Source organism: Carettochelys insculpta, chromosome 20, assembly GCF_033958435.1.
Source record: "Carettochelys insculpta isolate YL-2023 chromosome 20, ASM3395843v1, whole genome shotgun sequence".
Lineage (NCBI taxonomy): Eukaryota > Metazoa > Chordata > Testudines > Carettochelyidae > Carettochelys > Carettochelys insculpta.
The window spans coordinates 18,527,842-18,555,331 of NC_134156.1; the positions used below are offsets into that span (position 1 = coordinate 18,527,842).

At 43.9% G+C, this 27,490-nt stretch overlaps 1 protein-coding gene across 1 annotated transcript in view; it reads right to left on the reverse strand.

Moving 5' to 3' along the window:
• PITPNC1 (phosphatidylinositol transfer protein cytoplasmic 1) overlaps positions 1-27,490 on the reverse strand; it is a 250,262-nt gene that overhangs the window by 131,846 nt on the left and 90,926 nt on the right. Inside the window, exon 2 of the mRNA XM_075014752.1 lies at positions 1,814-1,962. Within this exon, the coding sequence (XP_074870853.1) occupies positions 1,814-1,962 (149 nt within the window). The remainder of the gene's footprint in view (positions 1-1,813; positions 1,963-27,490) is intronic.

Here is a 27,490-nt window from a genome sequence, read left to right on the forward strand (position 1 = left end):
CTACCCTAAGCCATTCTCTGCTAAGCATGGGGCCAGAGCAACTTTTTGAAGGCAACTGATTTTAAACAGAGGAGACATGATTAACCTCTGTGCCATTTCAGGCGGGTACCTACTTGATTTTAGCTGAATTATGGTGTTAGGAAAAAATCTCTCGTTGATCTAGATTTTGAAAAGACAACAACTTTCCTTTAAAGAAAAACTGTAGAGTGTTAATTTTTTTGTGCTTCTATAGTACTTGCCATCAGAGGTATCACTGAACATTAACTAATTAATTAATCAGAGGTATCACAAACATTAATTAATTTAATCTCCAAACAACCCTGCAGGAGAGAACCATCATTTCTGTTCTACTGTTGGGGATGAAATAGAAGTCCACTGTGATTAAGGACATCAACGACCTTAATTAAAATAAATGGAAGTTATTGGTGCTCCGTGCCTCTGGAAGCCAGACCCTCCTGGACTCTCACTAGATTGCATGGACAGGAGCAGAACCCACCTCTAGCGACCTCCTGTCCTTCTGGCATACTGGGTTTCTCTTACACAGATCTCCCTGTCTGTTTCACCTACAGTAAACCCTAGATATTATGGACTCAAATTTAGTGGACTTCAGGACTATGGATGTCCACCAGTCCCACCCACCCCCTGTTGTTCCTGGAGCCCACTTAATCGGTGTCCATAAAATCCCAAAGCCTGTCCTCCACCATCCTCCTGCAAAAAAGGAAAGGGACTTCCTGTGGCTGGAGAGAGGAGCACCTGGTGCCTCCAGCGTGTCAGAGTCCCCCCAGCTGCACAGTGGTGGGGTCCCAGCCGCGGCATGGTCCCACGGAGGAGTTGGCAGCTCCAGCTGTGGTAGTGGGCTTCGGCAGCTCCCCAGGCTCCTTTGGTGAGTTGCAGGCATTTTTTGGGGACGGGGAGCCCTGGGGTAGCCTTGCAGGGGTGGGTGGGGAGTAAACCCTCGATTTAACAGCCTTTCGGCTTTAAGAGACACCCCTCCTCCCATCAATCTGTTAAATTGAGGCTTTAATGTATTTTGAAAAATGGGGAAGTGTGAAAGAAAACAGAAACGTGCTGGTTTTCATCACAGCCTTGCCTTCAAGTTATCATTCTCTGTCATGGAAAACATGCTCTAAAGCAAAAAATGTTGCTATTTCAAATAATAGAGCTCTTCCACTGCCCCTTTCCTTGAAGTTGCCAGTAACTGGCCTGTATTCAATATGTAATCCAGGAGCACTGAGATTACTGACAACGGAAGTCTGCCTTAAAGCCTTAGCTAAGAGGCAGATGGCTTTTAGCTCATGCAATAGAAACACATGGTTTTAGCCTAGGGGTCAGCAACCTTTCCAAGTCAGAGTGTCAACATTTGACCTTTTGACCTCTTTGTAGGGTCCCAGTGCTGGTGATAATTTTAAAGTCACTAACAGTCCTACTTACAATGGCTTCATTAATAAATAAATAAAGATGCAGAGCTTTACTGGCTAGGTGGTGGTTGGTAGCATTGGCTGGTCTTTTGTTAATCCACAGCCACCATTTCTGAAGCCCACAGACCCAGTCATCAGAAAGTGGGATTAAACCTGGGACCTTAAGAGGCTAACACCATGAATCTCTATCACATGAGCTTAAATCCAGCTGTAGCAGACTTCATGCTCCCTTCTCATTGGTCCCGGTGCTTCTGAGTTACAAATGGAACACACTACATTTGAATCACAAAAGCTATTTCCCAAGAGAGATGTCATGCCCTGCAAATTTTCAACACTGTGCATGATGGGAGAGGAAGGCAGCATGGTGCTCAGGGAACCAGCTGCATAATACTTGCCTGTTGAGATAGACACGTTTTTCTGTTAGCTGGCCATTGCCATGGTTTGGATCTTCATAGGGTTCATTCTGCACGACTTCCACGCCCTCCCCTCGGTCACTCTGCTCGTGGCTGTGTTTGCTGATCATGTACAGTTGTCCAATTCTATACTGCAAAACAAAAACAGGAGGGAGTTTATTAGCTGTATAAAATGGAAGAGCATCCACAAGCCAAATCTCAAATAGTTATCTAGGAAAAGTGCAATTTAAGGGTAGCAAGCAGGAAGGGAGGGGAGGGATAGCTCAGTGGTTTGAGCATTAGCTTGCTAAACCTGGCGTTGAAGCTCAATCCTTGAGGAGGCCATTTAGGAATTGGGGCAAATAGATGTCGGGGATGGTGCTTGGTCCTGCCAAAAGGGCAGATGACCAGACTAGATGACCTCCCAAGGTCAATTCCAGCTCTAGGAGACAAGTATCAACGTCGAAGTAGGGACCGTGTAGACGATCCGCATCCCGCAACGTCGAAATTGTGGGGTCCTCCATGGCAGCCATCAGCTGGTGGGTTGAGAGACGCTGTCTCTCCAGCCCGTGCGGGGCTCTATGGTCACCGTGTGCAGCAGCCCTTAGCCCAGGGCTTCTGGCTGCTGCTGCTGCAGCTGGGGATTCATGCTGCATGCACAGGGTCTGCAACTCGTTGTCGGCTCTGTGTATCTTGTGCTGTTTAGTGCAAGTGTGTCTGGGAGGGGCCCTTTAAGGGAGCGGCTGGCTGTTGAGTCCGCCCTGTGACCCTGTCTGCAGCTGTGCCTGGCACCCTTATTTCGATGTGTGCTACTGTGGCGTGTAGACGTTCCCTCGCTGTGCCTATTTCAATGTGGTGCTGTGCAACGTCGATGTTCAACATCGACGTTGCCAGCCCTGGAGGACGTGTAGACGTTATTCATCGAAATAGGCTACTTCGATGTAGGCTTCACGTGTAGACGTAGCCAGAGATGCCAAGAATGGCAGACTGGTAAAAAAAATTATACCAACTCACAGACATACTGGGCCGGAAATAATGACTTAGCCATGATCAGTCATGACCCTAAGGTGCCCTCATGATGCTTGGTGTGCAGCAAGCTAGTGGCTGCTGCTCAGTGTCAAGTGGATACATGTCTACACAACAATACTGCCACTATAGCTGACACCCTTATTAGACTCCTCAGAAGAGTCAAGGACTAAATGGGTCCTAATAACTAGCCTCCATTCTTTTGGCTACAGGAGGTCCCTGCAGGGCAATTGTCAGGCATTCGCATCAGTTTGCAGAAGCCTGCACTGCCATCCTGCCTCTGGGCTTTCAATGAATCAAAGGTTTTATTATTCAAGTTTGTTTATCAATCCAGCACTTTCAACTGCGCCAGAAAGTCTATAAAGGAGGCTAAGAAATCGTTCATTTTCTTGAACGAAAAGGTATTTTTCCCTATCAACCCCTCAACTGACATTTTCTGTGCAACTTTCTGATTCTGCTCTGAGATTCAAACGAATGTCTTGCACACCAGGCAGATTCATTCTTATTTCACTGTAGTTTTATTTTTGTCTCTGTGCATTTGGAGAATAAGAGAGCAGTTGAGAGCCGACAGCTCTCTCTTGGCTTTGCTGGTTCCTGGATTTTTTTCTTAGCTTGGACAAGCCTTTTTCTGATGTCGCTGAGATGGGAGGATTGATCTCTGCTAAGAAACACAGCAGACATCCGACAGACAATTCTGATGTATTCTGAAAGGCAGATTTTTAAATGATCTTTGTGCCAGGTGGCTGATACACTAACTGAGTTACTTTCATCACTAACAATTAAGTGATACAGAATGTGGCTTATATCCTCAAGTGCCATAAAGCAGGGCTGGTGTTTGGTACTTGTGTGCTAGCAGCTATATTATGATTTCAAAGTGTGCCCATCATGTTCTGACAAGGTATCAGTTTCTGAGACACTCAGCACAATAGGAATTACATTACTGTGCAGTACTGGAAGTTGTAATTCTCTTCTCCCGGGCTACTTTCTTTCCTGGAGAACTGGAAATTAAAGGTCTGATCCCACCTTGATGCAGAACTGGGTCCTGAGAACAATTTCAAACAGCAGCCAAGAGAGAGGAGGAAGGAAGATGCTAACACTGCAGTTCTGGGGGAAGCCTTGATGGAGGCTGTTCAAATACAACCTGTACTAAATTTAAAATGCCTGCCAGAGTCAGGTGTATGTGAAATAATTCCCTAGGTGAAGATAGGAATAGGTGCATCTGATGGATGGAAATCTGATTTCCAAGACCAGCATCTGATGAAGTGAGTCTGTGCTCACGAAAGCTCATGCTCAGAACTTTTCTGCTAGTCTGTAAGGTGCCACAGGACCCTTTGCTGCTAAGCAAAGCAAGTCAACTGCAGATACACAGTTCTAGCTATGGCAATTGTGTAGCTAGAATCAATGTATCTATGCTCGGCTTATGTGGCTGTCCTTACTGAAGAAGGGCAATGGGAGAGTTTCTCCCATCAACCTCCCTCACCCCTTGCATCGTACGAGGAGTACAGGGTCAACTGTGACCCCTGAGAGGTCAATTTCGCATGTTCCTACCACACGTGGGAAACCACCGGTTGATCTTTCTGGCTAGTGTAAACATAGCAAGTTTCTCCTTAATAGTGGGTCCCAACCCACCAATGGGTCACCAGAAGGTTCTAGAACAGTGATGGGCAGCCTGCATGTGGCACACTGACCTCCACCTGTGGCCTGCGCCCCCTCCTTCTTCCTCCAGTCCCTCACATGCCTCTCACGTACTAATGCACTGGGGCCCTGCACTTCCTACTCCTCCAACCCCCAGCACTTTCAGAGCGCCACAAATCCACAGATTTGTATTCTGTCCCCACTACTCCCCCTGCCCCTCAGAGCTGGAATGCCAGATTCGTGGTGCTCCAAAAGTGCTTAGAGGAAGTGGGGGGTAGGAAGTGGGCTGGTGTGGCCCATTGAGATGAAAGAGGATCACTCATGTGCCCCTCTCACTCTTGGTGGTTGCCCATAGCTGTCCTAGAGATGGATCATCATGTCTAGGGCTGGATTAACCCATCACGGGGTCCTTATGGAGCAATGGATGGTTAAATCTGAGTGATGAAGCAAACCTGAATACCAGGTTGCAATGCCTGGAGCAAGGAGTTGGGCCCAGACCCAAAGGATAGAAGACGCTACTGTGGAGAAAGTATAGGGTGGGCTTCTTCTTCAATCCCCCTCCGCACCTAAGAGCCTTCTCTCTGCACTGGGGTGAGATTAGGACGGCGGTGCCAGGGCAGAGTCTGAATATATGTAATGGGGGGTTGCAAAAAAGGTAGTAAATCACCATAGTAAGAAATATGAGAACCACTGCTTTAAAGGAGCTGCTGCGGAAATTACAGCAAGGGTTCTGGAGTATATGAGTATTCTGGGTTTGTCACCAATAGAGAATAGTTTATTATAATAAAAATGCCCAAATTTTCTATAATAGTTCATCAGTTTAGAACTGTCCCATATCAGAATAAACTACTAAAAAGTCTGACAAAGCTTAGCAGAATTTGATCTGGACAAAACTGAGATCAGAAGGCTGGATTTGGACCTCCTGTGTAACTTCTGAAGTCAGTAGAATTGCTGTGAATTTTCTGGTGCCAATGAGATCAGTATCTGGCCTGCCAATCTTGTAACTGTTCGTATTTAGGAGCTACCCAGCCATTGAAACACAGCCCGCTAGTGCCTAGGTACCGTTAAGTGTACAGATGCATTTCTAGCATGGGATGAAGTTTATAATCAAACCTTGTTGCATTGGATCACAGGAAGGAAAAGTGCACAGCAGGAATTGCTTCAATGGAAGGCATGAAGTAAACCAGCTGGAAAGTTTTCAAATACTATCTCTTCAAGTGGAAGAGAAACACAATGTCCAGGACTATCATTTACTAACAATCAACTGTCTAATAAGCAATGTGATCACTAAGACGCTACTCTTTTCCATGAGCTGTAACAGCCAGCATAGATTGGCTCCAACATGTGTGGGACACTGAGCAAAGTGAGGTGTGACATGCCTAAAGCTCAGTCAGACTTCTGAGTACAGCTCTAGCCCCAGTCAGGGTGGGGATACCTGTTTAATATTAGACTTTTAGCCCCAGCCTTCAGAGAGATATCTAAAGCCCCCAGCCCTCTCAGCATGGTCCATGGGAGCCACAGGTACTGTTGCTTCCGGCACAGTGGCAGTGCCTGTGGCGTTCAGTACACGAGGGGAGGCCAACCCATCCTGCCATCCCGTGACAGGCTCCTTGTAATCCCCTGGATTGTGTTGCTTGGGGAGGTGGCTTTGGCAAGGGGCAGGGTGGGGCAGAGCTTGGGAAACAGTGGGGAGGATGGAGCAGAGGTGAGGTAGGACAAGACCTGCAGTGGAGGTTGCCCCAGGCCTTGTGCCCCCTTAGGCACAGCCCTGACCAAAAGGAAGAAACTAAAACCAATGCCACCAAAAGCCTGATGCCATTATGAGTTTGCCAGATCTCGGACCAGTGGATAAGACCATGGTCTGTGCCACCAGCAAGGTTACAAGTAAGAGTCAACACTACAGACAGAAATTGCATTTTCCATCGTTGCTGTTCTTACACATCCAGACCATCTCAACTAGTTTCTCTTTACCCCAAAAGAACAGTCATTACCATCTTTACTAACATCTAAGAGACTATCAAACAAGGGTTTTTTCCTTTGAAGACTCTCTACAGTTCAAGGGAAGGGGCACAAGGGATGTTGTTAGATAAAAACCTTTCTTCATACATAACCTTTCAAATGCTTTAATTGTTCTTCCTTCTTTTTCTAGGTCTGTAATAAAAAAGTTCAAGGGACTTTTGATGGTGTTTACCTTGGTGCTAAGCTGACCTCCTGCCCAGGTCTCTGGCCCAGGAACAACCCTGGTCCTGCTGAAAGGAGATATGTTGCCAAACCAGAAAGTGCTTTTTTTTGGAGGTGCAACCTATAGATGGATCTTTGTTAGTGCCAGCCATTAATTAACTGGGACTGGGACAAATGAGGCTGTGTCATGAAACCTAACAAAGGAGCTGTCCCTAAAATTACATCGCACATTTTAAGTGATTTTTCATGACTCAACTGCCCTTTGTAACACTGATGTAAAGTGCACAAATCAAGACCTCTCCCCAAATGCATTATGTAATTTGTGGAAAACATGAACAGACCTCTGGTTTTATACAGTCCTTTAAAACCACAGGCCTCAAGTTATCCGAAAAAGCCAAAACCCAGGCAGGAGATTGGTCTGGACTAGAAACGAAGCATGTCTGTTCTGTTTAGAGCAGAATGGGGTTGCTACCTGCTTGTAGAGAGGTAACAAAGGTCCCACATAACTTGAAAAAACAATGCGGATTTGTCAATATCTCTATTTTCAACTTCAGAGCAATTGCCAACCAGTTTTGTAAAACCTATTGTTACAATTGAGTGTGTTTAGGGAATCCTCATTAGAAACAATTATACTTAAAAGCTATGCATACTGAACTTTAGCTATTGTCAGAACAACAATCCAATATAATTGTTTGTGAGTAGGCTTCTAAAATGAAGAGGTCTACAGACAGTTGCAATTCAGAAAAGTCTGGCATGATTTTTAGTGAAGGAGAAATTACTGAGAAAAAACCCCCTTCATTGTTTTAATAGAGCCTATAAGCCTTAAACTGTGTTTTGGCAAATGTTATCATCAAATTCTTTCTATTTTTCTTTAAGCATTTTATGTGCTAAGATTTGTGGTGTTGCTATTGTTTAAAGCCACACAAACAAGAACACACTATTCATGCTGGTATTTAGGTGCAAAATCTGTTTTGCAGTAGGTTCACTTTAGCATTGTACATAATAACCAATTTTAAGCTATTTCTATGCAGAAAGTTTTCCAACAGCCCTTATTCATGCAAAATTGTCATTGTCATCAGACACACTTGCATGTGCACCTGCAAAAGTTATCTGTGGATCTCTGCATCCACATCCATGGATGCAGATGTCTCAGGATATAAAGTGGATAACCACAGATTTGCAGAGATCTAGATATGTATAAGGGAGAGCATGACATAGACTGTCCTATTTAAAACTAGAAAAGTGTATTGATAACCTCTTTAATTCAGATGAAGTAGGGAGCATTGACACTGTTGTTGACGGTCTGAATGCTTCCATTTCTCATCTACTGCGTGGTTGAAAGGCACCTTGAGAGGTCATTTAGTCCACTCCCCTGCACTCAAGGCAGGACTCACTATTATCGACACCAGTGTAGGAGGGCCAATAAGTTTTGATGGAGACTACTCCAAGATTTTGGTAAGCAGTCAAGGGCCACACTTTTGTATGATATTAATGGAGGAGGTGCAGCATCTGGGATGGAGGTTGGGTGAAGGAGGAGTGCAGGGTAGAGAACTGGGATGTAGGATGGGGTTCATGGTCTGGGAGAGGGTAAGGGGGCAGAAGAGGATTCTGACCTGGAGGAGGAGTATAGGAGAAAGTGCAGATCTGGAAGGTGGTTGTGACCTGAGGTGGGGGGGCAGGAAGGGGTGCTGAGGTTTGGGTTGTGACTTGGGGCAGGAAGTTTGGGGGAGAGAGGAGGCGAAGTGCCATATGCAGGCTCTGGCTTAGAGGCACTGCTCCCAGCCAGCAGCCCAGAGGGACCCTGAGGTAGGGTCTCTGCCTTGCCCCAGTACGTCACTCAGAGTGGCAGATTGCTGGGCCCATGCATGTCTTGCACAGGTTTTTTTCTTGGCTCTGTGGAACCCTGGATAAGTCACACTCTCTAGTCTTCAGTTTCTACCTCTGTAAAATGCGCCTAATAATGCTCATCTGAAAGGAGGATTGAGGCTTAGTGAATTTGCACATAGCAGTTTGAGATCTTCCTAGGAAAGTGCTAGATCAGCATAAAATGTTATAAACTTTGATACACAATCAGTACAAGAGTCTGCCTAAAACATAAGTCACTAGAATTCACATAACTAACATGGAGGATTGGTCTTTCTGGGCCATATTCTTTTTTCATTGTTGGGTGCACTGGTTACAGATTTTCCCTTCCCTTAGGACTTAGAGCAGAATTCAGCTCTATTGGCATCTCCTGTATTATAAATAAAATCAACTTAAGAAAAAGAAACTGGCTGTGCTCTGTATTTACAATGTGTTATATGACATTTAACAATATATGCAGCTGTTCCCTTCCTGCCGGGTAAGGGTTACATTTGTTAGTCTTGTATTTCCCTCTGACACTAAGAGAAAATACAATGAGCAGTCACATCCCTAAAAGTCCTAAGATGCTGCTTCTGTTCTTCTACTGTTTATCTCATAGCTCAAATTATTTACTGACAAACGAAATTGCAGAGACAAAGCCCTTTAGAGCATCTACCCTGGCTCTTGTTTCATCTGACAATAAGCTAAGCCCTGGCCAAAACAAATATATCAAAAGGGACGGTATCTACCGTTTGCATTATATTTCTTGGCAGGAATATCACCTCAGGCACAAAATGAAACAGCCTGAGAGTGCTCGCCTCAGTGGAGACCACCCTCGGGTCTCTCTGAGAGGCAGTGTTGCATTAGTGAACTCTTTTTTCTCTAATTTTTAAGGGCTGACAATGCACCCAGCATGGAACAAGGCACAGTTAGGGTTCTGCTCTGAGGAACTTATAAGCTAAAAGGACAGGACAGGTAAATTTGTATTTTGCTTCTTCTTTTCTTCAAGCATTGTAACCCATCTTCAATTTTGGGGTGGAGCAAACCCAATTCTATTTTCAGTAGAATTCTAAAATGCAGTGCTACTGAAGAACCCCAGTTGGAAGCTACTCTGCAGGGCTTGAGTCAGGCACTAATTCTCTGTCACCACCAGATGCCCAGGCAGAGTTACTACCCAGAGGAATTAAGATTCTAACTCTTAAGCCCTGCAAGGGGAAGGGCAGCAGGCTTACATGGTTCTCTGATTGGCTGACACTCCCTACATAAGTCAGGGAGTCATTTCCAGGAGTTGCCTCGGCAATATGGACCTCGGGTGTGTTTCTGCCTTAGTTGCTGCAACTCAGACATAGCCCAGACACTTGGCTCAGGATCTAGGCTCTGCCCCCAACTCTGATTTTCATAAACGCATAGACTCATAGGACTGGAAGGGACCTCAGGAGGTCATCTAGTCCAGCTCCCTGCCTGAAGCAGGATCAACCCCAACTAAATCATCCCAGCCATGACTAAGTCAAGCTGGGACTTAAAAACCCCTCCAAGGCATCCTTCAGTCTGCGTAGACTATGGATCTCGCCCTCCATAACTCCATTTAAGATCGTCATTTGCAGCATTGACTGTGACTGTGGAGGCCCACACGAGAGTGACAGTCCTTGCTACATCTGCTGCATATGTAGTGGGTGTCTGGCAGGTCCTTGCTGTCCTTTCTACAGGCTTGCTTCTCTTCTGCCAGCTGTCTGATCTTCATCTCACCCTACTGAAGGCCCTTGTGTAGTTCCTGCTTCCAGCTGCTGTGGTCGTCTGACAGCTCTTCCCAACTATCTGGGTCGATGTCTACCTCCTTGAGTTCCCTCTTACAGACTTCTTTGTAGCACAACTGGGGGTGTCCGGGAGGTCTTTTGCCCTGTGAGGCTAGCTTGCTGCACAGGATGTCTTTTGGGATCCTTCCATCATTCATCCTGTGGACGTGGCCAAGCCAGCGGAGCCACTGCTGCCTGAGGTGGGTATGCATGGTTGGAATTCCAGCTTGCTCGAGGATGGTGTTGTTGGGCACTCTGTCCTTCCATGATACCCCAAGAATGCACCTGAGGCAGCGCAAGTGGAAGACATTCAGCTTCTTTTCCTGGTGGGCATACAAGGTCCAAGACTCGCTGACGTAGAGGAGGGTGCTGAAGATGCAAACTCTGTAGACTTGCATTTTGGTATCCATGTACAGCTTGTTGTTGTTCCACACTTTCTTGCTAAGTCTGAACAGAGTTGTGGCTGCTTTTCCAATCCTCCCGTTTGGCTCAGACTCCAGCAACAGGGTGTCGGTGATGGTGTACCCGAGGTAAGTAAACTCATGGACGACCTCTAGTGTGTAATTGTCAGTGCTGATTGATGGAGGTTCAGCAATGTCCTGACAAGTACGTTTGTCTTCTCTAGGCTGATGGTAAGCCCGAAGTCCTTGCATGCTTTGGAGAACTGATCCAGCAGTTTTTGAAGCTGGCCTTCTGTGTGTGTCACTACAGCAGCGTCGTCTGCGAACAGCATGTCTCTAATGAGCACTTCCCGCACCTTAGACTTATCTTTCAACCTTGCAAGATTAAACAGTTTCCCATCAGATCTTGTGTGCAAAAAGATGCCCTCTGTTGAGGATCCAAAGGAATGCTTCAGGAGGAGTGCGAAGAAGATCCCGAACAATGTCGGAGCAAGGACGCATCCTTGTTTGACGCCACCCCTAATGCTGAAGGCATCCTATGATGTGCCGTCATATTGGATGGTTCCTCTCGTGTCTTCGTGGAAAGACTGGATCGTCCTGAGTAGCCATGGTGGACAGCCTATCTTGTGGAGCAATTTAAACAGTCCATCCCTACTGACCAAGTCAAAAGCCTTGGTCAGGTCGATGAAGGCGACATAGAATGGCTTCCTCTGCTCCCTGCATTTCTCCTGCAGCTGCCTCAGAGAGCAGATCATGTCAATGGTAGATCTCTTGGGCGGAATCCGCACTGGGATTCAGGATACACCCTCTCAGCGAGCTTCTGGAGTTTGCCGATGATGACACGAGTGAACAATTTACCAGTGATACTTAGGCACCTGGCTCAGGATCTAGGCTCTGCCCCCAATCTCCTAGAGATGGAGATTCCACCACCTCTCTTGGTAATGCATCCCTCCTGGTGAAATAGTTTTTCCTAATATCCAACCTACTTCTCTTCCTCTCTAACTTCAGACCATTGCTCCCTGTTCCCCCTCAGTCTTCTCTTCTGCAAACTAAATAAGCCCAAGTCACTCAGCCCCTCCTCATAGGTCATGTGCTCCAGCCCCCGATCATTACCGTTGGTTTACTGTATCTGGCTTAAGACTACTGTTGACAGATTCTAGCCCAGCTCTGGCTCCCACCTCACAATCTCAATTTGGTAACCAGTGGGGCTGACAGCCACAACAGGCACCGGGGCCAGATGTGTGAGAAGGGAGCTACATGCCCCTGGAAGGGGTGGGATCACAGCTGCCCAGAGTGCAGTGTGGCCCCCTCCCCACAGCCTGCAGAGCCAAGCGAAGCACCTGGTGCAGTGCTCCAGATACAGTTTAAAGGGGTCCAGGGCAAGTGAACCTTTGAATGACCAGGACCCAGAGCAATTGACCCAGCTGCCTCCGCACCCTGCCATTGGCAGGCCTGCTGGTAACAGACTCTGACTCTGGGGCTTTGACTTGGCCTAGCTCCAAAGGTGCTGACATCGGGGTGTTCTAGGGCAGGGATGTACAAAGTGGGGGCTGCTCCCTCAAGGGGGGTGTGAAATTTCAAAAGGGGGGTGCAACACAGTTGACTGCTGTGTCTCAGGCTCATCGATCTCATTAAAGATGGTGAAATATGTTACTGTTTGTTATGCATTTGTATCCACATTTATATATCGATTAATAAAGTTTTTACATTCTACATATTTTCTTACATGTGCAGAAAGGGATTGTATTTTTTCATATGAACATAACCAAAATTTTCATCAGTTGGATTACATCAGACAGCTTGCGGGGGGATGTTCTGCTAACTGCAGGGACAAAATGTGGGGCCCCACTTAAAAAGTTTGCTCACCCTGTTCTAAGGCTCAAGCACCCATGGGAAAAAAATAGGGAGTGCTCAGCACACACCCTGGGACTGGCTGCTGATCAGCTGGCGGGAGGTGGCTTAGGTAGGGTGGAGAGGAGTGAGCAGGTGGAGGGCATTGGGGAAGGGGGGCAGGAAGACCAGAGTAAGAGTGGGGGTTGGGCCTCGGCACAGAGCACCCACTGGGAAAAATAACAGAGCCTCTATCTGTGTCTGTAATACTGAGCAGATCACCCTGTGCACATAGGCTGCACAGGACCTGTCCCAAACAGCTATTCAGTACAGAGCTCATTAGGGAGCCAGTTCCACTGACTCATATCCTTAGCCTGTCTTGTAAGCACAGCCTTGCAACTGCCTTCCTAGCTACCTATTTTCTATTACATCTAGAGCAAACATGCAAGTGCATGCATCTTTACGGGTCCGCACAGATCCTCCAGTTCCTTTATCTGCAGCAGGTCTTACGATATTGTCTGCTACCATCACCAAGAATTTTGGTTGGGACCAGGTGATGTAATGTGCTAGTCTTTTGGCCTAGATCACAGCTAAAGAGGATCAGTGGATGATACTATGGAAGGTATAATGTGGAAGTTAAAAAAAAAATAGAAGACTCCATAGCTAGCTATCAGTTTGGTTGTTTTGTCTCAATGCTGTTTATTTTAGAATTTGTCAAATCCTATTTTTAACCAGTCATAAATCTCATACTGTGCTAGCATGGCCATGTCCTTTTCAGCTTCACTGCCCAGAAGGAGGCATCCAAAGAGTGATTGTCCACCATGTATCCAAAGAACTGAAACAAACTTGAGGCCTGCTTTCACTTCTGTTGTTACGTAAACAGGATTGATTTTAATGTTCGTGTTGTTAGAGTTCTAGAAGATGAAGTGCATTCTTGTGAGAGCAGAAACAAATGTGCTAATATGGAATATTTCAGAAAATGTTGCTGAAGGGAGAGGGTCAATGTGGTAGAAGAGATATTTAATGAAACTTGAGCAGTTCATAGCGAGTAACTTATTCAAATAACGTTGCTTCCTTTTCTCTTTGAAAATTGGCTGCCTACAACATAATCCCACTTTCCTCTGTTGATCGTCTATTGCTGGAAAATGTCCTTTTCAGAATAGTAATTAATCTGCTTTTTACAGTTCCTGATGGAAGGGTGTTAAACTAGGAGACAGCTCATTCTCTGCTTTGCCTCTGAGTTTAAAGAGAGAGGTCTCAGAGTTCTTAGACTTCTCTCAAGATAAATTCTGCTCCATAGCAAATATAAATTAAAGACAGATTAAAACCCATCTGTCACAACAACCCCTTCAGGTCCCTGTTAATGTCAGCTGATTGCTGCATGAGTGTGTTAGAGCATTTACAAGTAGCAATAGATTAAATTGTTTAATAAACGGTATAAATATTTAACACAGAAGCACATCTTCAGTTACAAGCTAATGGACCATAGTCTCTCATTTGAATTTGTGCAAACCCATTGAACTCAACTGACGTGTGCAACACCATTGCACAGATGTAATTAAGAGACTAATTTAGTTCATCCTTTCACAAATAGTGTACTTAACTTCCTGAGAGTACAAAGCAGAGGTGGACAGATATTGAGCAGCTCAATTTATTTTGTGATTCACTTGTATCTCCCAAATGCTATCCTGCTTTTTGGGAGGGTACCTATGTAACTCCTACATAAATAGGGTTAATCCTAAGTAACTGTATAGGCTGGTTGTTGTCACCCTACCTGCTTTTGTCACCTGCTTGTTTTTACCTCAATTTACTGTCTGATTCATGAAAGTCTTGTGCTGTGTGTACCACTGCTCACCTGAATGTGCCCATCCAAACCAGTATGAATAATCACATATGAAGGCATTTGAAAGATCAGGATGTCAGTCTTATTTGCGCTAACAAAATTCTGCTGGTGCTGCTGTACAAAACATCTATACCAGCAAACCTTCTGGATACAGAGTTTATATCAGCAGAAAGAGCTCTTTTGTCTGTATAACTTATATCAGTTCTCCAGCAAAGGCTATGTTTTGCAAGTGTCACCTGCTTATACTAGGGGTTTTGCCAACATAGAAATGTTAGAGGTAAAAATCTGTGCTCCAACCAACATCACTATACTGGTAAAAGTTTCAGATGTACTCTAATGTGAAGTCTGTAAATCTTATCACGGACTTCATTTTTGCATTTAGCAATTTATACACTCACAGGGCTAACCACGGGCAGTCAGACAAAGCTCTTTGGACATATGTAGTCATTGCTACATTGGTCCATTCCATTCCTAGAGCAATGGAATTAGACTTAGCACACTGAAGAACAAATAATCAATCTCCCCCACCCCCACAACTCTCTCCCAATTTAGTGAACAGAACAGCTGCTAAAGCAAAGCTGTAAACTAACTCAACCAAAGTAAACAGAGAGATTCACGTGGTTTGAACCAACATTAACACATGGTTTGAACCGAGATTGGAATTTTCTGGGTCACTATAGGGGCTCATTTGCATACTTGACAATCTAATTCTTGGCTTTCCCCCCACCTTCTGCCCCTCTACTCTCTGATTTGTTCACCTTGATAATTTTTCTTTCTGATTTGTCCACTTTGATTACTGTTTTTGGTTCTCTGTGCCTTAAATATTGAGTCTGTTGTGGTGTAGCTATGGTCTGAAGAAGTGGGTCTGTCCCATGAAAGCTCACCTAATAAGTTATTTTGTTCGTCTTTAAAGAGCTACTTGACTGCTTTTTTTTTTTTAAGAGAGGTTTCATGATAGTCGGACCTTTAGACACCTCTATTATGGCTATTACATACAGTAAACACGAATCTTATAACAAGTCTAAATGAGCCACAGAACCATAGAACACTAGAAATTAAAGGGACCTTGAGAGGTCATCAGCTCCAGTCCCCTGCCTTCCTGGCAGGACTAAGCACCATCTAGAGTCTCTAGACAATCCCTGATAGGTGTCTGCCTAATCTGCTCTTAAATTCCGGTGATGGAGATTCCACAACCTCCCTAGGCAATTTATTCCAGTGTTTAACCCACCCTGACATTGGAGAAATACATCAGAGTCCCTTCCAATAACAAGGCAGTTTGCATTAGTCCTAGTGAACGTAACCATACACACTGCTCAGTACTGACAGGCAGAGAGAAGGTCCATGGAAGAGCTTTGTGGAGGCAGCTTGTCCAAAAAGTTTCTGCACCTGGTTCTTGCTTGGTGGATTTAGAGGACACTTTGTACAGAGTCACCTTTGTGAGAGGGAAGGTGAGTTTGCAAAAAGGACTATGGGTCACCCTAATAAAACCCATCTTGAAAACTGCTTCTGTACTTTTAAAATAAAAGTAAAAACAGGTAGCTTGAGAAGTTCCATTTAATATTCAAATGTTCGCCAAGCTTAACAATTTTAATTACAAACATTTCGTTACTAAATGAAGTAACATCATCAGTTCTGGAACAAATCGCGCTACCAATAATTAGACCAAGTGTTGTGCTCACTATTGAAAAGGAATGCAATCAAAAACTCCTGTTTTTTGATGTACTAGTTAACCGCAGTGAAACGGGGCACCTTGAAACACTGGTATATAGAAAAGAGACACGTACAGACCAGATTCTTAACTTTTTTAGCAAGCATCCTGTCAGCCATAAAAGAAGCTGTGTAAGACCCCTCTTTGATAGAGTTAATACGCATTAGCCGTGTCTACATGTGCACGCTACTTCAAAGTAGCGGCACTAACTTCGAAATAGCGCCCATCATGGCTACACGTGTTGGGCGCTATTTCGATGTTAACATCGACGTTAGGCGGCGAGACGTCGAAGCCGCTAACCCCATGAGGGGATGGGAATAGCGCCCTACTTCGACATTCAATGTCGAAGTAGGGCACGTGTAGCCGATCCGCGTCCCGCAACATCGAAATAGCGGGGTCCGCCATGCTGGCCATCAGCTGAGGGGTTGAGAGACGCCCTCTCTCCAGCCCCTGCGGGGCTCTGTGGTCACCGTATGCAGCAGCCCTTAGCCCAGGGCTTCTGGCTGCTGCTGCGGCAGCTGGGGATTCATGCTGCATGCACAGGGTCTGCAACCAGTTGTCGGCTCTGTGGATCTTGTGTTGTTTAGTGCAACTGTGTCTGGGAGGGGCCCTTTAAGGGAGTGGCTTGCTGTTGAGTCCACCCTGTGATCCTGTCTGCAGCTGTGCCTGGCACCCTTATTTCGATGTGTGCTACTTTGGCGTGTAGATGTTCCCTCGCAGCGCCTATTTCGATGTGGTGCTGCGCAACGTCGATGTTGAACGTCGACGTTGCCAGCCCTGGAGGATGTGTAGACGTTATTCATCGAAATAGCCTATTTTGATGTCGCTACATCGAAATAAGCTACTTCGATGTAGGCTTCACGTGTAGACATAGCTATTGTAGTACAAACTTGCTATGTGAAGTGGAAGAGAAGCACCTTAATTATGTATTTAAGTTGAATGGTTATCCAATGAATTTTATTAGAAGGTGTTTATATAAAAATCAAAAACCTATAACCATGGAATCTCCAGTTAAAAGAATAGGATTACTATACATTAGAAATGTCTCTGAGATGACATTGAGGTTATTAGAACCATTTGGGATTAAAGTTGCACACAGACTGACAAATATTGAGGAACATCTTATCCAAACCAAAAGACTCGACTGAACATACTTGTAAAACTAATGTGATTTATAAGGTCCAATGATCAAATTATTCCAAACATTATGTTGGACATACTGGAAGGAGATTAAGTACACATATATACAAACATCAAATGGCTGTAAAACGGCATGATCCCTTACCATTGATTTCACTGTACGAAGATAACACTTGCCATAAATTTGACTTTAATAATGTGAAGGTGGTAGGACAAGTTGGATCTAGGCAGGGAAGAGAATTTTTGGAGGCTTGGTTTTCTGGAAACGATGCAATTAACCAGCATATTGACTTGTACCTGGTGTTTGAACCCATGAGATCGAGAGAGAATAGAAGAAGAAGAACTAATGAGAATGTGGTCATTGGCAATCAGTTTAAATTGGAAGGCATGAGTAACCAATTAAGAACCAATCATTGATTAGGACTATGAAAAAAGGACTATATAGAGACCGGTTTTAGAAGATCTCTAACTAGGCACTAATGATGTTACTTCGTTTAGTAATGAAACGTTTGTAATTAAAATTGTTGAGCTCGGGGAACATTTGAATATTAAATGCTGCTGTACTCTTCAGTGTACCAGATATGTCAGTCAAAGTGCTCCTCCAGTCCCATCCTGAGTACAGCAAGTACTCTCTCTCATTCCAATGGAACACACCTGCTTAAACATCACTTCATCTGACTGCCAGATACAAACCATGGCAGGATACTCCCTACTACTCCCCAGCAAAAACCCAAATATCTGGAAAACTCATTTATTCTGTGACTTGCAGAAGAATCATTTGCCTGGGTTTGGGGGGTGCGGTTGGAGGTGTCAGTATTTATATTTCTGCAGTGAGAAACCGTCCCAACCTTCTGAGATCTGGAAATTGAGTGTCTCAAGACATTAATGGAGCTTTAGGACATTTTTGCAGAAGTACATCACCTCCATTCTGCTTCCTGCATCTCCTTCTCATTAAGCTTGAACTTTGCAGCCAAATGTCTCATCAAATCATCAATAGTCCTTATTCTGAAAGAGCATTTGCCAGCATAACAACCAATACTTAAATACATACAAACAATACTTACATACGGCTTATCATCCCAAAGTGCTTTAGAAGTGTACAGAGTTCATGATCCATTGTAATGTGTTTTCCATTACTTTCTCCCCAAATTTACTGTTCCTAAACTTCACGGAAGTGGTGGAGTGTGGGATGATTGGAAGAGAAGATATGGCTGTCTTTAACTCAGTGACTTACTAGAGAAATTGGTCAAAGTTCATATGACATCTGTAACATTTACAGGTCAGTGAGACTTCTGCATAAGTGCTGGTTGTGCAATTTAAAGCTGCCTGGAGATTTGTTTAATTTACACACAAAGTATTTTTATCCCCCTTCGCTGCAGGGAATAGCTATAGCCTCCTCTTTTATGAGACCCATCATTCTTTTGTTTTACATCCTATAGCCCCTTGGAGACATCACCTTCTCACTACTTGGAAAGATTCCTAAGACACAAACCTAATATTAAGACAATGAATCAGGAGCAGCGTCAAACAAGGATGTGTGGCTTGCTCTGACATTGTTCGGGATCTTCTTCGCACTCCTCCTGAAGCATGCCTTTGGATCTTCAACAGAGGGCATCTTGCTGCACACAAGATCTGATGGGAAACTGTTTAATCTTGCAAGGCTGAAAGCTAAGTCTAAGGTGCGGGAAGTCCTCATCAGAGACATGGTGTTCGCAGACGATGCTGCTGTAGTGTCTCACACAGAACACCAGCTTCAAAAACTGCTGGATCAGTTCTCCAAAGCAGGCAAGGACTTTGGGCTTACCATCACCCTAAAGAAGACAAACGTACTCAGTCAGGATGTTGCTGAATCCCCATCAATCAACATTGACAACTATACATTAGAGATCGTCCACGAGCTCGTTTACCTCGGGTCCACCATCACTGACACCCTGTCGTTGGACACTGAGCTAAATAGGAGGATTGGAAAAGCGGCCACAACTCTGTCCAGACTCAGCAAGAGTGTGTGGAATAACAACAAGCTGTACACTCACACCAAAATGCAAGTCTACAGAGCTTGCATCCTCAGCACCCTCCTTTACGGCAGCAAGACTTGGACCCTGTATGTCCGCCAGGAAAAGAGGCTGAACGTCTTCCACTTGCGCTGCTTCAGGTGCATCCTTGGAATATCATGGAAGGACAGAGTGACCAACACTGCCGTCCTCGAGCAAGCTGGAATCCCAACCATGCACACCCTCCTCAGGCAGTGTCGGCTCCGCTGGCTTGGCCACGTCCACAGGATGACTGACGGAAGGATTCCAAAAGACATCCTGTATGGTGAGCTAGCCTCTGGCAAAAGACCTCCCGGACGCCCCCAGCTGCGTTACAAAGACGTCTGCAAGAGAGACCTCAGAGAGGTAGACATAGAGCTGGACAACTGGGAAGAACTAGCAGACGACCACAGCAGATGGAGGCAGGGGTTACACAAGGGCCTTCAGAAGGGCGAGATGAGGATCAGACAGCTAGCAGAGGAGAAGCGAGTGCACAGAAAGCACAATAAGGACTTGCCAGACAGCCACCACATCTGCAAGAGATGCAGCAAGGACTGTCACTCTCACGTGGGTCTTCATAGTCACAGTAGATGCTGTAAATGAAGTCCTCAATTGAAACTATAAAGGGCGCGATCCATAGTCTATGCAGACTGGAGGATGCCTACTGACCAGTGTAATGTCACTTCAAATACAAAACTAAAAATAGGCACATTCTCCATTCTCTCTATTGGACATCCCCTAGACGTATAATATGCCCCTTTCCAGCTGTGATCTGTGATGCAGCATCTGCTCACAGGGGCCCCCTACAAAGCTTAAAGGCTGTGCCACAGACAGCCAATAGGAGGATGGATGGGAAGACAGCCAATAGGAAGGAGGACTGAAGAATAACCAATCCGAGCCAAGCAAACCCTGTATAAAAGGAGCTAAGGCAGGAGTCAGCAACCCCCAACATGGGTGCCATGAGTGGTACGTGAGCTGATTTTCATTGGCATACGAGATGGGAACTCAGCCCTGCTCTTCCTCCCACATGCAGCTGGGAGCTTGTTCAAAGCCATCCGGCGTGTTGATGGCTCAACGGTAAAGCTCTGCTTCTTAATTTATTTATTAATGAAGCTGTTCTAAGTAGGACAATTAGTGACTTTAAAAAGTATCATAGGCACTCAGACCGTACATAGAAGTCACAAGGTCAACCTTGGAAATGTTGCTGACCCCTGACCTAAAAGATGGAGGAGTTCAGTTCTCTCAAGGTAGCCTAGGCAGAAGGACCTGAGTGCTAGCAGGGAAGGTAACCATTAGCACCATGGAGAGGGTGGTGCAGAGCAATTAGGTGACTGATAGATCAGGGCTCTGAGGTGAGGGCAAGGAAGGTGCTAGAGACTACCACTGGGAAGTGGCCCAGGGAAGCAGAAAGGAGGGGGAAATTGGATGAGGGCAGAGAGAGTATGCCACTACATATCCCTGGCCATGGCCCAGAGTGGCCCCTTTTTCTCCCCACACTTGCCAAGGATGAGAATGGTCAAGTGAGACTGAAGGTTGCTCCTGGAGCTGCAGGCTAGACTGACAATTGCTGTGGGCCACTGAGATGAGTGACAGGACAATGCATTGCTATTGCCCCAGAAGGGGAGAGAGATAATAGAGCATAGCACAACCTGAGGACAGGGCGTGGAAAGGTGACACTATGGTACAGGGAGAACTGTGAGCCCAGAAGTGAAATGGTGACAGTGAGACCCCACATAAGGATGGAGCTAATTCCCTGGATGTCCAAGGGGGATGGGAGGTCAACATGGGTGGGTGAGTCTACCTTGTCATATGATCACTAATATTATCTTCATTGCTTATCTGAGTATATCAAAGGTATCTTCAAATCCCAGTCTCCATTGGATTGTCTTTCTCCACTTCATCATGTTGACATTTCTTGTCCTCATTTTCAAGACTACACAATTCTCTTCCTCTTTTCCATATCTGACTCTTATGTCCATATTCACCTCTTCCGCTCACTAGTGATGGCAAATTCATAAATTGTTACAGTGATTGCATTTGACAGGGTATTGCAGGAATGGCTACTTCCATTTAGTCCTTCTCATTTTTATTCATTTTCATCAGTGAAATATAGGTTGTTCTCCTCTATATCCATCTCCTCCAGAACATATAGAGACGGCTGTACATTCACACAAACAATGCATCAGTGGATTGGACCCAAGCAATAGGTTGTTATGATATGATGAATCAAGCGTATTAGCTAGTAATAAAAACCACATGTTATGCTGACACGGATCAACACTCTCTCGTTGATTCTTCTGCTGTACAAATCCCTTGGCACAATGTCAAATCATAGAGAATGTCAATCAGACCCAGACACATCTTGCGAATAGCTAATCTGCATATTCACTGAACAAAATGGTAGTCCCTTAGAACTCCCTCCATAAATGCAAACCTCAAGTTGCACAATCAGGCTACGTGTACAAGGCAACACTATTCTGAAATAAGATATTTTGAAATTACAAGTCCACACACAAAGTGCATTTTGAAATAGCACCCAGCTATTTCGAAATATTTTCAGGTCCATAGCACTATTTCAAAATAATTCCATTGAAGCCCACTACAGCTTATTTCGAAATAGCACTATTCTGTGTCGTTATTCCTCATGAAATGAGGTTTACTGGAATTGGAATAATTCATCCTCTCTTTTGCTTTTATTTCAAAATAGTGTACGAGTTGTTTGGACCCTGCCAAAGTTATTTCAAAATACTTCCGTAATTTTGAGATAACTTTGCCTTCTATACCCACCCTCAGTTCTGAAGAAGTGTTCTGTCAGATATATCCAGTTGCATACGATCTGCTTTGAAACGCAGATCACACAGGGCAAATGCTGACCCAGCCTCCCTGCAGTGCAGTTAAGAATCTTTCCCCCTGCATCTTTATCCATCTCCAGTCAGGCTTCTGAAGCTGAATGATGAGGTTAGGACTCACACGAAACTGGTGTTCCCTGTAAGCAGAGCATTTACATGGCCACCCAGCAGAGATTCAGGTGAGGCCCAGCTGATTAGCCGAGCGCCCACAGCACCCACAGCCAGCAGCCTATGTTTCTCCTGGTGGTGGACATCCCCATATGACTTGATGCACATTACACAATTTATTCCACCCAAGGATGGAAAAAAGTAGAAGGAACCCTGCCCCAGACTGCACAAAACAGAAGCAATTTATTTTTTAAATTTTGTGGCCCCAAATACAGCCCAGTTACTGAAGACGATGCTGCAAAGTTCGGTCAAGGGTGACTGGTGCCTTGCAGGGAGGGTATGTGGGGAGGGTCATGTAGAGGGGCAAGGAAGCATGCTGGAGCACCCCACTTAGCAATTAAAATGTTGGCAGGGGCAGAAGGGGCGGTGTACCTTCCCAGTGCTACCACAAGTCACTTGTGGGTTCGGCAATATAGAATTGAGATGTTCTGTCCTAGCCGCATTCCCTGGCTTAGTGTCTCTCTGTTCTAACGACTGGAGTGATTTTGAAAGAGTACAGTCTGGGCTGTGCCACCCTGGGACAGAGCTGAGGAGGGAGTGTCTCTTCCCCATATCAGCCTCCTTTGGGACATCCAGCATTGACTGTGACTCCAGGCACCTTCCATCTCTTGGGAGTGCAAAGACTAAGACCGTGGCTGCCCTCTGCCTAGATATGCACAGGGGCAATCTCATCCCAAATCATATTTACCAACATGAATTTAATGAAGGTAAATGGTTTGGGTTGAATCATGTTCTGCATTCCACTACAGCAGTGCTATCCCATTGCATTCAATGGAATTGCACAGATAACTGAAGGCAGAGTAGGGCCCAGTGTTATAATGAGCATGGGCAAATATAATGAGTATTGTACATTCAGAGGAACTATTACTTCCGTCTTCTGAACTCACAAACTTAATTATTGCCTTATAATGTGCTGCAGGGGAATTCATTATGGCTACAATATCATTCATGGATGAGTACTTAATTATGCAGTGTTTTTATTTTATATGTGCTCATTAGTTACACAAGGTCCTCTCTTTGCAGAATCCTATACTTTTACAAATGGGTGAAGAGGGAGAATGCAAGGTGTATGCTTTCTTCCCCGATTTCTTGAGATTTGAACGTAATTAAACTGGGTCTTCCAAAAAGGTTTGGAGTTAGATATTGAATCACTGCAACTATTAAAAATAGACTTCTATTGGGGGCTAGTAATTTTGTTTACAATAATATTCATTTAATATGCCATTTGGATTGTTGTAAAAATAATTGGCTAAGTAGTTTTTCATTTACTGAACCTTTCTGCTGTTTACTTTATTGGTAAAGTCACAGTCTCTGTAAACAATCTGTTGATTTAGATACAGTTTGAAGAGGAAAACAACAGATACACTGGATGGATGGATAAATAGATAAATGTGAGTTGCATGGAGCAGCGCAGTTACATTTTGGCTTCATCTTCATGACAGTCTTGTTTTCACTGTCTAATTGCCATCTGATAAATTACAGTTTGGCTCAGAGCCCACGTTTTGTTTTGTTTTTCTTTTCTCTTTTTCTCGAAGTTTGAGGAAACCTCCTTCAGCTATTTTTGAGTGATTGGACAGTGAGGAAATAAAGAAACCCAAACATATTCAAACTTAAGATATTTTTCCTCAATAATAACTCAGCAACATGTGAATGGCTAATAGTTCTTTTTATACAAAGAGTGTTTACTGGGCAGAGGGCACTTTGCTAAGTAATGGGGGTAGGAGTTGAAAATACCAGAAGCAAATGACAATTTCTGAGAATAAAGCATTTGCTCAGAAAAAGTTGACTATAAACTGAGCTGGCGCCAGAGGAGAGGGATGACCATACAGGTAATTTATATGCATGGGATAGGCCCTGATCCAGAAAAGAACTTTCACACGTGTTTAATTTGAGAGTATGCTTTGAGTATGTGAACACTGTGTAAATACAATGGGACTGTTCACAAATGTAAAGTTAAGCATGTGCTTAAATGCTCTGCTGAATTGGGATCTTGTACAGCAGGATTCAGCAGAATTAGGTTATTTGATGGTGATTCTCCTAGACATCCTGCCTATCTTGCTATCCACATATTAAACCCGAGCCATTAGGAGACGTTCACAAAGCTTTTTTTGTTTCCAAATTGTGACCAGAATAAACAATGTTATTCTACATTAACCTCTCTACTGATTTTCTTCCCCAAAATGCAATCTCTTTTTAAATCATCCTCATCTTGCAATTTAGTATAACTGTAATTCTCAAATGTTTGTCTTGTGAAAACTTGCAATCTTATATCGAATGACAAGTCATTTAAAAATACAGAAACACTTATTTTAAGGCTATAGTTTAAAAATTACAAGTCCTGGTTTTTCATTACTTTCTTCCTAATTAAATACAATATACACACAATGTATTACTCTATAATAATTTTATTTCTTGATTCCAAAAAGGAGCTGTGTCAAGTGCTTTTCCAAATCGCCTGCATCCAGTAGTTCAGCTATGAAATCAACAGCATCTAGGAATTCTAACAAGGCAAGGATTGTGATACTGTACTTCTTGATATGTATTATATGATCTGCACTTTCCCTGAAAATAGAAGAGCTGCAGTAGTTATTCAGTCTGTATTTTCCACATCTCCTCCATTTGTGCTCTTCAGGTAATTCCTGATGGTTTTTACAACACATTTGTCTACAGGAACTGCTCTGTAAATGGGGCTTTTTGTCCTTCTATGTTAAATGACAAAATCACATGCTTTTCAAAAGCAGAAAAGCAGCAGAAACACAGTAATTATTTGAATGTTCTGTTCTTATTTCTCTCTGGACAGTATTCTACTAGGAACTACACTGCTACCAATAACTCTACTTTTACTTGACAAAAAACAACACCATGTTGTGCTTTCTGTAGCACCTGTTTGTCCTTAAGTAGCATATAGTGTTTTAGCCTTATCCTTTTGCAAAACCAGAACATTTCATTCCAGGGCAAGGTGCCAAAGGATTCATTTTACAACATTCTAACACTCTGATCAAGACACAAATGACGTGAGTTTCTCTATGATACCATTTTGTGAAAGGAACACTTCATTATTCTCTTTCTCTTTATTGACAAGTACTTGCCAAACCAAACATACACATTTTAAAAGCCTATTCTATCTACAACATAAAGAGTCTGGCATCCTCCACTGCAGATTTTTACAATTTCCATCAATACTGTACTGAAATATCTTTGAAGTAGAACAGTATGGCAATGAGTAGAAATTATTCCTACCAGTATAGACTGACGTATCTGTATTATTGTTGTCCTAGTCAGACTGTGAAATTGTGTCAAACAGTGGCATAACTTTTCATATAGAAGGAGTTTGGGGGCAAGACATGGGGGAAGTTAGTGGAATTTTACTTGCTCACCCCAGGTATGCATGTAGCTCTGGAAAAGCCCTGCTTGTAGTTTTGGTGATATTTGAAAATCTTCAGTTTGCAGACCAGTATAAGTTTTAACAAAAACACATTTCTAAAAAAACATATACTTAGCTATCCAATTAAAGCAACACAGCTGTACAGCTTGAATCTGCATGATTCAAGTAATGGAAGTTTTTTCTATTGTCCTGAATGAGAGCAGGATCAAGCTTTGAGAGAAGCAATGTGTCTTTTATTCTAGTGGAAACTGTTTCCTGCATCCTTGGGTGCAGGCCTTAATTTCAAATTAATCGTAGTTTTCCCTGGTTCACCAAACAGTGTTTCTTACAGGACATATTCATGAATCACTGCATAATGTAAATTACTGTCACAGAACTGGCATAAGTGGCAGCCACAAGAGCCTACAAAGCGTAATGGCAATGCCATGCAATATTAACTGGTAACCACTTAGGGCAATTTTTGCAAAGGTTCCTGCAGGTGGAGGCCACCTCTGCACAAGCAAACTTTGTAGCCATAAATTTTTGGTGGCGGCAATAGTGGATGAACTATGCAGTCACAGCTCAGGCATTGCTGTTTGGCAGGATAAAAAACAGATACCATTTCCCATGATGCATCACAGCAAAGGACACGTAGGATGGATGAGGTTGCTCAGCCAAAGGGAAGATCATAGTGCATTATGGGAAATATAGTCAGATCAAGAAGCTAGGTCTATAGAGGAGAAGGGAGTCTGCCCCACCCTCATCCCCATTATAGTACTCATAAGGCACCCAGAGAAGCATTTCCAAATGTTAAACAATTGATTCTCAACCAAATAATGTTGGTCCAAATATTTTGATTTTTACCAAAATGTTGTCACTGAAATTTTCAACAAGGAAAAAACGCAGCCATTTTCCATCTAGCTCTATTCATTATGCCTCCCAATGCTTCGGGGTTGCAGTTAATTTGTGGTTATGGTCGGAAAAGTGACTGTGTGATACTAACATCTTTTCCCTTAACAGGTCTGCTTCTTGCACAAAGCCAACTTCACATTTACTGAGTAAAATACATTTTTATTACTTCTTAATCCTGATAGCTCTCCAGAGAGTTGGATTCTATTCCTGGTTACATGAGTAATGACTGTTAATTAAAAGAGACCTAATTAAGGCCACTTTACTGCTAAATGAGTGTTTTCATAGAGGGTTAAAAGCATTTTACCTAACCCACTTAGAATATGCACATTCAGTTAATATGGGTCATGTAGACAAACCCTAAATTCAACAGGCACAATACCTTTCATTAATGATCTGATCTGGGAGCCACATGAAACACGGTTTGACTTTTAAATTCCAATCTGACTTACAGAACTAGCCTTTAGAAAAATCACTGTTTTGTTTGTAAACTTATAAAATTTATCATGGGGCAATAGTTATGGAATTTACAAAGCCATTGTTACAGGAGTGCTTTCACAGCAGAGGCTTACATGTTCAGTAATAGTATACTGGGGAAAGGAAGGAGGACACAGTTTTAAGGGACTTGAACCTAAGTCCACAGTGGCAGAGCCACCAATAGAATGTAGGGTTGTTGACTGGCAACTCCCTATTGGAGAGGGTCCAGAGGAGAGCAACGAGAATGATCAAAGGTCTAGAGAACATGACCTATGAAGAAAGGCTGAAAGAATTGGGCTTGTTTAGTTTGGAAAAGAGAAGATTGAGGGGGGACATGATAGCAGTTTTCAGGTATCTAAAAGGGTGTCATAAGGCAGAGGGAGGGAACTTGTTCGTCCTTGCCTCTGAGGATAGAACAAGAGGCAATGGACTGAAATTGCAGGAGGGGAGGTTCAGGTTGGACATTAGGAAAAAGTTCCTAACT